At 30.9% G+C, this 11,404-nt stretch overlaps 1 protein-coding gene across 3 annotated transcripts; it reads right to left on the bottom strand.

Moving 5' to 3' along the window:
* Window positions 1-1,077: 1,077 nt before the first annotated feature.
* On the bottom strand, window positions 1,078-9,951 carry LOC109610141. Of its 3 annotated transcripts, none has more exons than XM_025410786.1 (4): window positions 6,975-8,515; window positions 4,404-4,573; window positions 3,898-4,052; window positions 1,078-1,142 (listed from the first exon to the last, which is right to left on the bottom strand). In XM_025410786.1, exons 1-2 carry the CDS (start codon window positions 7,989-7,991, stop codon window positions 4,568-4,570), a joined length of 1,023 nt encoding a protein of 340 aa, XP_025266571.1. In that variant the 5' UTR covers window positions 7,992-8,515; the 3' UTR covers window positions 1,078-1,142; window positions 3,898-4,052; window positions 4,404-4,567. The 3 variants fall into 3 exon arrangements, with proteins under 3 accessions (XP_025266571.1, XP_025266570.1, XP_025266568.1); XM_025410785.1 differs by lacking the exon at window positions 1,078-1,142 and adding an exon at window positions 3,540-3,741; XM_025410783.1 differs by lacking the exons at window positions 1,078-1,142; window positions 3,898-4,052; window positions 4,404-4,573 and adding an exon at window positions 9,934-9,951 and having other exon boundaries at window positions 5,188-8,469.
* Window positions 9,952-11,404: the final 1,453 nt, after the last annotated feature.

Raw genomic sequence — 11,404 nt, 5'->3', positions numbered from 1 at the left:
TTCTTGATGAATCATCGTCAACTATTTGACATAGAAATTTAGTCTTTTCTTCAATTGTTTCCTCTGTTTCTGTATCATATATTTTCTGGTTGCCAATTACTACATCCTGCTTTAGCGGATAATACTTTCTTTTGTTTTTTTTATAGGTATATTTTAAACTTTGGCTTAGACTTCTTTTCATATGTGGCCTATTTAAGTAACAATTTTCGGTCTCGAAGTTTTAAATATGTGGTATGAATCCATCGCCAAAACATGTACCATCTTCATTTATATCTTTAAAAGTTTGTGGGTATTTATTAACAATTTTTTCAGCTATTATTTTAAACGCTTTGGATGGTATAAATTCTTGAACGTTTCTCATTTCAGAAACGGTACGGTTCACAACTGCATTTATTACATATTTGCTGCGACTTCCATTTTGCAGTTCTTTAAGCACTGTTGGTTCTAAATTATTCCATGGTATTTGAAAATTTATCCAAAATTCAAGTTCTACTTGTTTATTATTTGATATTTCATTTATTGGAGATGAAATAGATAGCGAATTTGATGGCGAAAAAAGTTTCCTCATTTAAACTAGATGTGAGTGAAGCAGTATCAGAAGACATAACTGCAGTTTCATTTTGTACAGACCAGGATTCTTCTGGTCGTAGTAACATTAAAATTTCACCGGAACAAAATTTTAGAACCTCATTGTCATCAATTATTGTGCCATCTTTCTCTATGACAAGAACAGAAACCAACAATTCCAAGTTTAATATTACTTTTTGTAATAAGATCTGTTAGCATATCATCTGATTCACGAAGTATAAGTGATATTTTATTTTTTCTATCGGCAGACCAGACTTTATAGAGATACGACATCTAAAATAAAGAAACATATATATACATGCATAATGTAACAATTTACGTTGAAGTATAAATTGCTTACATCATTTGAAGATCCAAATTTATGAATCAAGAGGTGCATACTTGAAGACATATACAGGAATAGAATTTAAATTAGTTTCCAGGATAGGATGTGGTGCAAGTAAGGAAGTGTATGGGAACAACAACATTTTCTCTACATTGGCAATCTAGACCTTTCAATTCGAACTGTTCATATATGCCAAAATCAGGATTATATGTAATTTTTGTTATGGTACCTAAAAAATAAATGTTTGTATAGCAGTTATTTATCAAAATGTATTTAATTTTACATAGAGTGAAAGAATCAAAACAATCTTTACCTACACAGATACACATATTTTTTTTATATGTTATACCTTTAAAAGTAACTTGTGAGGATATGTACTTTATATTTTCATTTTCTCTTTTATGAAAATAATCTGTTATAATGAAAGAAATTTGATCATTAAAGTTTTGAGAAATATATTCTTGTGCATCATCTGCTATTACTAAAGTACGATAATTATTATTGAAATATTGATTTTGCAAAAATTGATGTTTGTGTGATAATAATTTAATTACGTTCTTAAAATTTTGGGAATGTTTAACAATGTTTTTAAAATACCTATGTTTGCTTTCAAACCTCAAGGTCCATAAGTGTTTCAATGGACCAAAACATGTAGTTAAAATGGGATAATGAGAAATATAATGATGCTTCGGCCTTAATTTGATACTTGGAAAACATTTTACTCTCAATGATAAGTAATCATTTATCTTTTCTTGTAATAACGCAATCTGACCAAAGGACAAAGCAGGAGCACAAATTAAAGAACATATTTCTCGAAGATATAACATTAATATCCAAACATCATCCTTAATATTCTTAACTACATCAAAGATTGCTAAGGGAAATATTAATAATATTTTTCTGATTTGACTTGCAGTGCCTGCAATTTTAGTTGAATCTCTTATAAGAGGAATACAATTACGTACATTTTCGTACAAAAACTTCATTTTTTGCAATCTATAATTTAGAAATTGATAAGGAAACCAACCTTCTTTCACAAAATATTTTATACAATATATAAGATCATATGAAACGATTCCTTCAAAAAGATCATGTGCTATGCAGGGTGGTAATCCTGGATTACAAATGTGAAAATAATTAAGTTTATTCAGAGGCGAATCATTTTTTATTCCTTTTACAGCTTTCATGATATTTTTTGCTTGTGTGACACACAAATTGTAATTATCTGAATTTCTGTTTATATTAGTACATGCATACTTTGATTGGAATTCATTTTGAGTTATATCACAAAAACGACAAAAATATTCAGAATTAAAATTTTCGGTAATACCACCAATTTGATGGCTTCCTAAATTATCTCCCAACATAGCAACAACAGTGCCAACAAAATTTATTGTTTTATTATCAACATTAATATCTATTCCTCCATTTTCTAAACATTTTAAATCATTTATAAGATATTCCATTATTTTTTCCCAACCAAAAAATGTTACATGTTTTTCATAGCATAACATAACAAGCTGTATATTATCAACTTTTGATCTGAGATAAGGGGGTAAATTTCCTAGCACCATATATACGCCAACAAGTTTAAATTTTTTTTTGGCTGAACCCAAAGGATTACATATTTCAAATGCATCTTGATACAATAAAATTTGTAATGTATATTTATTATTACGAAAGAAATTATTGTTTTTTATTACACTACCATCTTTAATATCAAAGAGCGCATTACTATTATAAATCTGAAATAAATTTAAACAAAAGTGTTGAATATCAGAATTTTGTAATAAAACCTTAATAGTTTTGATAATTGGAATATAATAATAAAAACGTTGTTTGTGATTGTTATCAATTCCTAAATTAATTTGTACAGGCATCACAATGTGAAAATTTTGTTGAAAATATATATTTCTTGAATACGTATTTCGAAGACTACCATTAATGGAATTATGAATATTTTCAAAAAAAGAATAACTGTGTTGAAACATATCTTTAATTTTATCTTTTATATCATCTTGAATATCACTTTCATTTAAAGACTTAATAAAGTGTTCATGAATAAGTTTCGGTATAGATGACATACCATCTATTACAGCTTGTAGAGCAAATTCTGTTAGAAAATATTTTGCAGTCAAATTTAAATATAATTGTGAAATAGCTTTTTTAGTATTTTCTATATCATCAAAAACTTGATTTGAAGTTATCTCTTGAGAAACAAGATTGAAATTGTTACTCACATCAAAATTAAATTCTTCGTTATTAACAATAAACTGCTTATCAAAATTGTTTTCATTATTATTATATGAATGATGTCTACATATGTGCACTGCATAATTATTGACTGTCTTGAAAATTGTGTTATTTAGAAGACAAGATCGATATCCACAACAAATCCCAATTTTACTTTGCCTAATATGATTATATAAATGTTTATGAAAATCTACTGTATTTGTAAAATAATTGTTACAGTTTTTTTCTTTGCAACAATAAGTAACACATGTTCTTTCTTTATAATTTTTGGTGTGGCATCTAAGAATATGTTTTTTAAAATTAACATATTTATTAAAATGTTGCCCACAGTTTTTGAACAGACAAATAATTTTTAAATAAGGCATGTTTTTATGAAAAATTTGATGCTTGTTATACAAAAGAATGGATGAAAATGTACTGTTGCACATTACACATTTGAACATTGTTCAATATTTAATCTTCAAATAAATAAATAAAGAAATTTATAATTGTGTAGGAAGGAGTTTGTGTGAAAGGAGAAATAAAACTGGACTGAGATAGGATTCATATAAGGATATTTCCTTTCAAAGTAGTAACTGCAACATATTTCATATGAAGAATTATTGAAAAAAGGAAAATAAAACTGAATGTCACAAGTCACAAGTGAATGATATTACAATGACAATTATAACATTTGTATGTTGCACATGTTTTGAAATCAATTAATAAAACATATCATATTATGATCTTACCTTGTCCTTGGTAAATTTTTTTTGTAGACTCACTCAACTGTTTGGAATGTTGCTTTAGAAAACGTTGTATGAGGAAATAAACAGAACGAAGTTAATAGTTAGAGATGATCTGCTCAAGGTCATTAGAAGAATCCTCTTTCTTTTATTATATATCACTGCAAATTTTAAGTTAAAAATATGTCAGATTACATAGCACAAACTTAGATTTTAACAAATTTAAAAATTAATATTTATAAAATTAAAAATACAAAATTATATGTATGTAAAACTGTGATTTTTCAAATAATTTTTACGATTGTAAGTTGAATTTATGTAAAAACGATAAAATTTTATTTAAAAAGCATGAAAGATTCTATTAATTTACAAATATATATGCAAAAAATTTTTTGTTTGAACATTACAATATAAAAAATAATGATATTATAAAGATTGAACGAAATTACAATGAACAGCTATTCTTTATAATGTATATGTTTCGAAACTAATTATTAAAATATTTTACTTACCTATCTTGTGAGACCAAAAGATTGCGTGATTGAACAAACAATAACGATTTAGGCAAATTGAACAAAGACGATAATCTCGATGAATGTTATACGGATGTTCTCTCTCTCACAGCAGAAATATATAAAAATTCACGCACTTCGGGATCCGGACAATCGGACAATGCTTAGGGCTAGAAAGTACAATGGCTAATGGCTGATGCAATATGCAATCACGCACGAACACGAACTGGCAGCTTTCCGATCGTCATTTCGACGGTTTAGCCAATTCATTACTAGTACGTCAGACTTATAACACGCATGCGACAGCGCTGCTTACGCGATCGCTAACAATCAACTACGAGTAGCTGCTGCGCGCCTATCTCGAGATATAAGGTCTGTTCTTTTTAGCTGAACTGACTGCACTAGTTCAGAGTTTGTCTTTCTCCTTTCTATATGGAGAAGAAAAGATAAACTCTGAGCTAGTACAGCCAGTTCAGCTAAAAAGAACAAATCCATTAATGCCATCACATCGCGCATATTCTGCAGCGAGATATTACCATTATATTTTGGTAATATTACAAAAATTAGGATAATTACATAAAATATTTGAAATATTATATTATTTATGTAATTTTCCATATAAAATAAGATATATTTACACAATAATAGACAAATCTACATAATTTTTGTAAAATTACAAAATTTCTGTAAAATAATATAACTTTTTTAAAATTACATGATTTTGTGTATTTACTGCATTATTTATGTAATTTTTACGTCTATTATTTGTGTAAATTTACCGACTTTTTTTACAGTGTACCTGGTCTATGTTGAATTTCGTAATCATATTCTTCTAAGGCTAGAGCCCACCGAGCTACACGAACGCATAAATCTTTTTTATTCATTGTTAGAGTAAACGCCTTACAGTCAGTAATGATTTTGAAGCAAATACCTAATAGATATACTTGGAATTTTTTCAACGCTTTAACGACTGCAAGTACTTCGAGCTCATAGCTAGTATATTTCTCTTCGGCTGAGGTGGTTTTGCCGCTTGCGTAATAAACTGGATGCATAGTGTTATCCGAATCATCCTTCTGCAATAAAATTGCACCGTAACCGAATTTTGAAGCGTCTGTATGTAACTCCGTTTCAGTTCCGACTTTATATAATTTTAAAACGGGCTTATTGCTCAGCGCGAATTTTAAACTTAGAAATGCCTGCTCTTCGTCTTTTCCGTATCGAAAATCTACATCATTTCAACGGTCGTGCTATCATGGAATATCGGGAAATAAATTTTCGGAAATAACTCGTAAGGCCGACAAAACTTTGTACATCCCTGACACATTTAGGAGTCGGAAATCTCATAACGGCGTTAGTTTTACATTCCGACGGTGCTACGGTTCCGTTAATCACAACATGTCCTAAATATTCAATTTTCGTTTGGATAAATTGACACTTTCGCCAGTTGATATGCAAACCGGCTTGACTTGCTACCTTTATCACGTGCTTTAGATCGTCAATTGCTTGTTCGACTTTGCGAAGGAATAATCAAATCGTCCATATAAGTTAATACTGTTCCCTTAAAAATCAGATCTTTAAATACAGCGTTTATAAATTTTTGGAATACCGCGGGAGAATTACAAAGTCCGAAAGGCATCTGCATAAATTCGTACTGGCCTGTTGGAACAACGAAAGAAGTGTACTTCCTACTTTCTTCAGCTACTTCGACATGGAAAAAACCGTTTTTCAGATCGAGCGTGCTGAAAATTTTCGCGCCTTGTAAACGATCTAATTGATCTTCAATTAGTGGCAACGGATAGCGATCTTTTATTATTTTCTGGTTTAGCTTCCTAAAATCTACACAGATTCTGGCCGTTTTTCTTTTTAACTAGAACGACAGGACTTGCGTAATCGGAATTAGAGGGTCTTATTATACCGTCATCTAACCATTCTTTTAATTGCTTATCGACTTCTCGTTTTTCCGGCTGAGATAGTCTGCGCGGTCTTTGATAAATCGGGATTTCATCTTTTAAAACTAGTACCATTTTAGTATCGACTTCACGTGTTTTTCTCGGATTATAATTCTTGGCGATAATCTCTACTTCTCGTCGAGCGTTTTCGTCGAGAATACGTGAAAAATCAAACGGGTCTACTTTTTCGATTACGTCGATCTTCAATACCTCGGGCACATCTAAATTATCTTCGATAGCTTTTCGAATTATTACTTTGCCCTTTAACGAACGTAAGTCAACCAAATTCAAAAAGTCAGCACCGATCAAGACCGTATATCTCATTATTTCATTATCGACAATATGAAACGTAATTTCAAATGTCTCGCCATCAATAACAATATTTGTTGTGAAGGAATCGCGCGTGCTATTATTTATCGCGCCTAAGCCGTTAAAATTTATGCCATTATTTAATTCGGGACAACCTAACTTCTTGTAACAATCTCGATTAATCAAACTTAAATCGCTAGCGGTGTCTATAACGCTGAACAACGAAACATTGATTTGAAATTCTTATTTCTTTGATCTGTTTCTGCTGCGGATCCTTAATGGCTATACATGCGGTTTCCTTCTGTGTACTTACGGCTACTTTACACAATTTAGCGATGTGTCCATATTGATTGCACTTGAAACACTTGACACCTCTGTCTTTCGTCGGGCACGCTTTACCCAGATGGTCCTTACTGTCGCAGTTGAAACATCTCTTCGCCTCCATCGGACCCGCGTCGCCTCGGATCATCTTCTTCTTCTCCTCCAGTTTCGACTGCCTCATCTTTGATTTTCCCTCCATTTTTATAGCTTCGTATCGAGTGAATCTTTCCTTCAATTCGCGTATCGTTTTTGCTCCATGTAATACTGTCTTATTAACTGCGTCGTCTTGGATACCCTCGATAATGTATTGGATTACCGATTGCGTATCCACATCAGCTTGTGCTGCGATCTCGAGCATTTTGTATATGTACGCTTGGTATGACTCGTCGGATGTCTTCTTTCGTCGTGATAACTCCTGATGCACTGCGTGACCATTTACAATGTTGGCAAATTCTTCTATTAATGCTCGCCGTAATTTTTTCCACGTCTTCGTACACTTTTCATAATTTACGAATAGCTTCGCTGAACCGCGAAGAAGGCGCTTCGCGTATGCTACCTTCTGGATGTCGGACCACTCGCACAATACCGCCATTTCTTTAAAATCTTTGATCCATCTTTTCACGTTGGTTCTGTCATCTCCGCTGAATGTTTCCAGGGATTCTTCAACATCTCTGAACGTCAATAATTGGTTTCTTCGGGTTTCTTTCTTAAATCTTCTTTCGATTGGTGCCTCATCTTCATCACTTGAGTCACTAGTATTATTTCCGCCGTCGTGTTCTTGTCTGCGTGTGTCTTCGTCGTCGTCTTTACCTGGATTATCGTCGTCATGCTCTGTTTCACCGTGTTCGCGTTCGAGTTGCATAAACGGCAACAGTCTTGCGATAAGCTCGCTTTTCAGTCCAGCCGTCTTTAGTTTTCGTTTCTTGAGTTCCTGTTTTAGTTGGATCGTCGTCATGCTCATCAACGTTGTACTCAAATCGTCGTTTGCTGCGCCAGTGCCTGATTCCATCGTTATTTACGTCTTCACAACTTTATGTCTTAAAACTTCTTACGTTGCACTTGAACTCTGCACTTGAACGCACTTCTTCGTATATCTGATATCACACTCTATACCATGATTTGATCCGATCCTGGACGAGCCCCCAAAAATATGTAGGATGTTATCTACAAGTATAATTTATTGGAATCGGTATATGATACAGAGTATAATTACAAAACTGGAGTACAGTGAGAGCATGTTTCGACTCTTCGAACGATCGTTAGGAACTACCCTTTGTCTGAACTGCATCGCTGCAGTTCACACTCGTCCTTCTGTCGTGTATCGTCGCGAATTGTTACAAGATGTTTCAAGAACCGCGCGGGGCGTCCGAAAAGGTGCACACGCGGAAATCATAACGCAGCGCGAGACGCTTCAGGTTTCACAAACGGTGCAGCCGTGAGCGGATAATATGTGAACGGGTTGGTCGGCATATGCACTCGAAAATATCCTACATATGTAAAACTTTAAAAATAACTTGATCCTTTGAAAACTAAAGAATTATATATAGGAAATATTTATAAAACATACATTGTTTGTTTTATTGATAAAAATTCACTGAATATATTTAATATATTTTGAATATTTTTTTAAAAATATTTTTTGAATATAACCTATATACAATTCTCATTAGTGTTTATCAATAAACTAAACTATTTAAAAAAATATATATATATTAAATATATAAGTTGTATTAATATTCTAAAATTCTTGTATTAATATTCTTAATATTCTAAAAAATGTATAGGCACTTCTTTATACAAGCTTCTTTATAAACAAACTCTTCTTACAATATTTAAATTAAATTAATAAATTTAAATCTATCCACATTAGTACATTATTATGGTATATGTAAGATAAAGTTTAATACATGTATTTTTATAAATAACATATTGTAATGATTTAAGACTATACGTACTAACTTAAATAGAATTCAACATTACGTATTAATCAAATTTAAATACTACAGGAAGAGTTTCCTTATAGAAAAGTTTATATAAATGAATAGCTATATATTTCCTAGATAACAAGCTTGTTGTACAAGCTTCTTTATAAGCAAACTCTTCCAGCAATAATATATAAGGTAACGTAGAACAATATAGAATAATGCATATTTACAAATAACTTCCATATATTATCTTGCATATGTATTAATGTTTTATTAAGAGCACATACAATAATGCAGAGAGGATTTAAAATTAATTGAAATTAGATTAGTAATAATGAATGCTATTCGCATTAGTACATATACTCTTAAATCATTACTACGTATAATATATAAGATTTCCTAGATAACAAGCTTGTTGTACAAGCTTCTTTATAAGCAAACTCTTCCAGCAATATTGAAATTAGATTAGTAATAATGAATGCTATTCGCATTGGTACATATATTCTTAAATCATTACTACGCAAACTTTATAGGAAATTATTTCAATATCATATTAGAACTTTAAAAGAAATTATAATTTCAATATTGCTGGAAGAGTTTGCTTATAAAGAAGCTTGTACAACAAGCTTGTTATGTAGAAAATCTTATATACTATGCGTAGTAATGATTTAAGAATATATGTACTAATGCGAATAGCATTCATTATTACTAATCTAATTTCAATATTGCTGGAAGAGTTTGCTTATAAAGAAGCTTGTACAACATGCTTGTTATCTAGGAAATCTTATATGCTATGCGTCATAATGATTTAAGAGTATATGTACTAATGCGAATAGCATTCATTATTACTAATCTAATTTCAATTAATATTAAATCCTGTCTGCATTATTGTATGTGTTCTTAATAAAACATTAATACATATGCAAGACATTATATGGAAGTTATTTGTAAATATGCATTATATGTTCTATATTATCTTATATACTATGCATAGTAATGATTTAAGAGTATATGATTTAAGAGGACATGTCGCTAGGCGATCCCCTCCAAAACATCCGCAAAAACGAGAAAATAAAAGCCGTCCACCGCGAGTCCGCGGCGGACAGTCGTTAATAACAAATCAATCAATAAATAGTGCGACATCGTGAACTAATCGATATACTGTGCGACGAATCACTCAAGGAAGTCAAACGCTCTAAATCTAAGAACGAAGCGATACAAGAAGAGACGATAATAAGGAAAGAAGACTTATAAAGAGACCGACTAAAAGTAAAACACGAGAATCTATTTGTGTAAGAGATTATACAATTATAGAGAGTATACTATTTTACAATAAAAACGTTGTAGACTAAAACGGCTGAAAGTTTTGGTTACGATACCCGGCTACCCCACACCCCGTGCCGCGTCCGGCACAACAATAATAAAAAAATAAAATTTAAAAAATATCCTCTTAAAGTTGTACAGCTGTTAGAAACTAAATATGCAATACAATTTTTATCAAAAATATTATTTAATTAATAATTCAATATTTAATGTAAAAAATTAATTTTGACTGCCGTGAATTTCAAAAGGGTGTTTCCACTTTTAAAATTCTATTACTATTTGTAGATAAATTTACATATTTTTTGAAACTTTACATTTTACAAAATGAATTTGAACAAAAAATTCATCTGACATTTGAATATATTATTAAAAACCGCAAATTAATACATCGCAATAATCGAACTAGTATGTTTTTTAAACTGCGTTTTTTAAACTGCGTTTAAAAACAATAGCGTATTTTAAATCGTGTATTTTTACTTTGCGCATCCGTTGAACTTTGCGACATTATGCATGTGTAAATTTCATTTTAATTGTAAAATTATTCAGATTATACAATGCACATATTTTCCGGTTAAATTATTATTATTATGAAGCTTATACACTATTCAAAAGAAAATAGGGAACACTTTTTGTATACCGAAAAATGGGCTATTTTCAAACGATTGTAACTCAGCGAAAAATGATCGTACAAAAATTTTAGAAAAAGCGTTTTGAAGCTCAAAATTTCAACTTTGACGTACAATCAATAGTTTTTAAAGATCTTTTTATGTTTTCACTACTATGCCCTAAAAAAGGACACACCGTTTTTTTCCTCAAAATTACGTATTTTTGATGCTCTGTAGCTAGATAAGAAAAATTCTCTTGATAAATCCAACTCAATTTCCGAAAAGCATGACATTTTCTCTACAGAATGTTTTTTTTAAAACTTTCCTATGATTTATTTTGGATGAGTTACATGACTTTGAAGCTAAACCTATATTTTTCAAAGCAATTGTCGTTACTCTGCGAAAAATCATCATACGACATTTTTAAAAATAGCATTTTCAAGCTTCAGCTTTAACGCGCTATCGATAGTTTTAAAAAATTTCTTCATCTTTTTAGTCCTATGCCCTAAGAAGGAAACACTGTTTTTTCCTTAAAATTACACATTTTCGACATTCTGCAGTTGCTATAA

This window comes from Camponotus floridanus, unplaced genomic scaffold (genome assembly GCF_003227725.1).
Source record: "Camponotus floridanus strain SB8 unplaced genomic scaffold, Cflo_v7.5 scaffold344, whole genome shotgun sequence".
In the NCBI taxonomy this organism is placed as follows: Eukaryota; Metazoa; Arthropoda; class Insecta; order Hymenoptera; family Formicidae; genus Camponotus; species Camponotus floridanus.
This window is presented reverse-complemented; position numbering and strand designations above follow the sequence as displayed.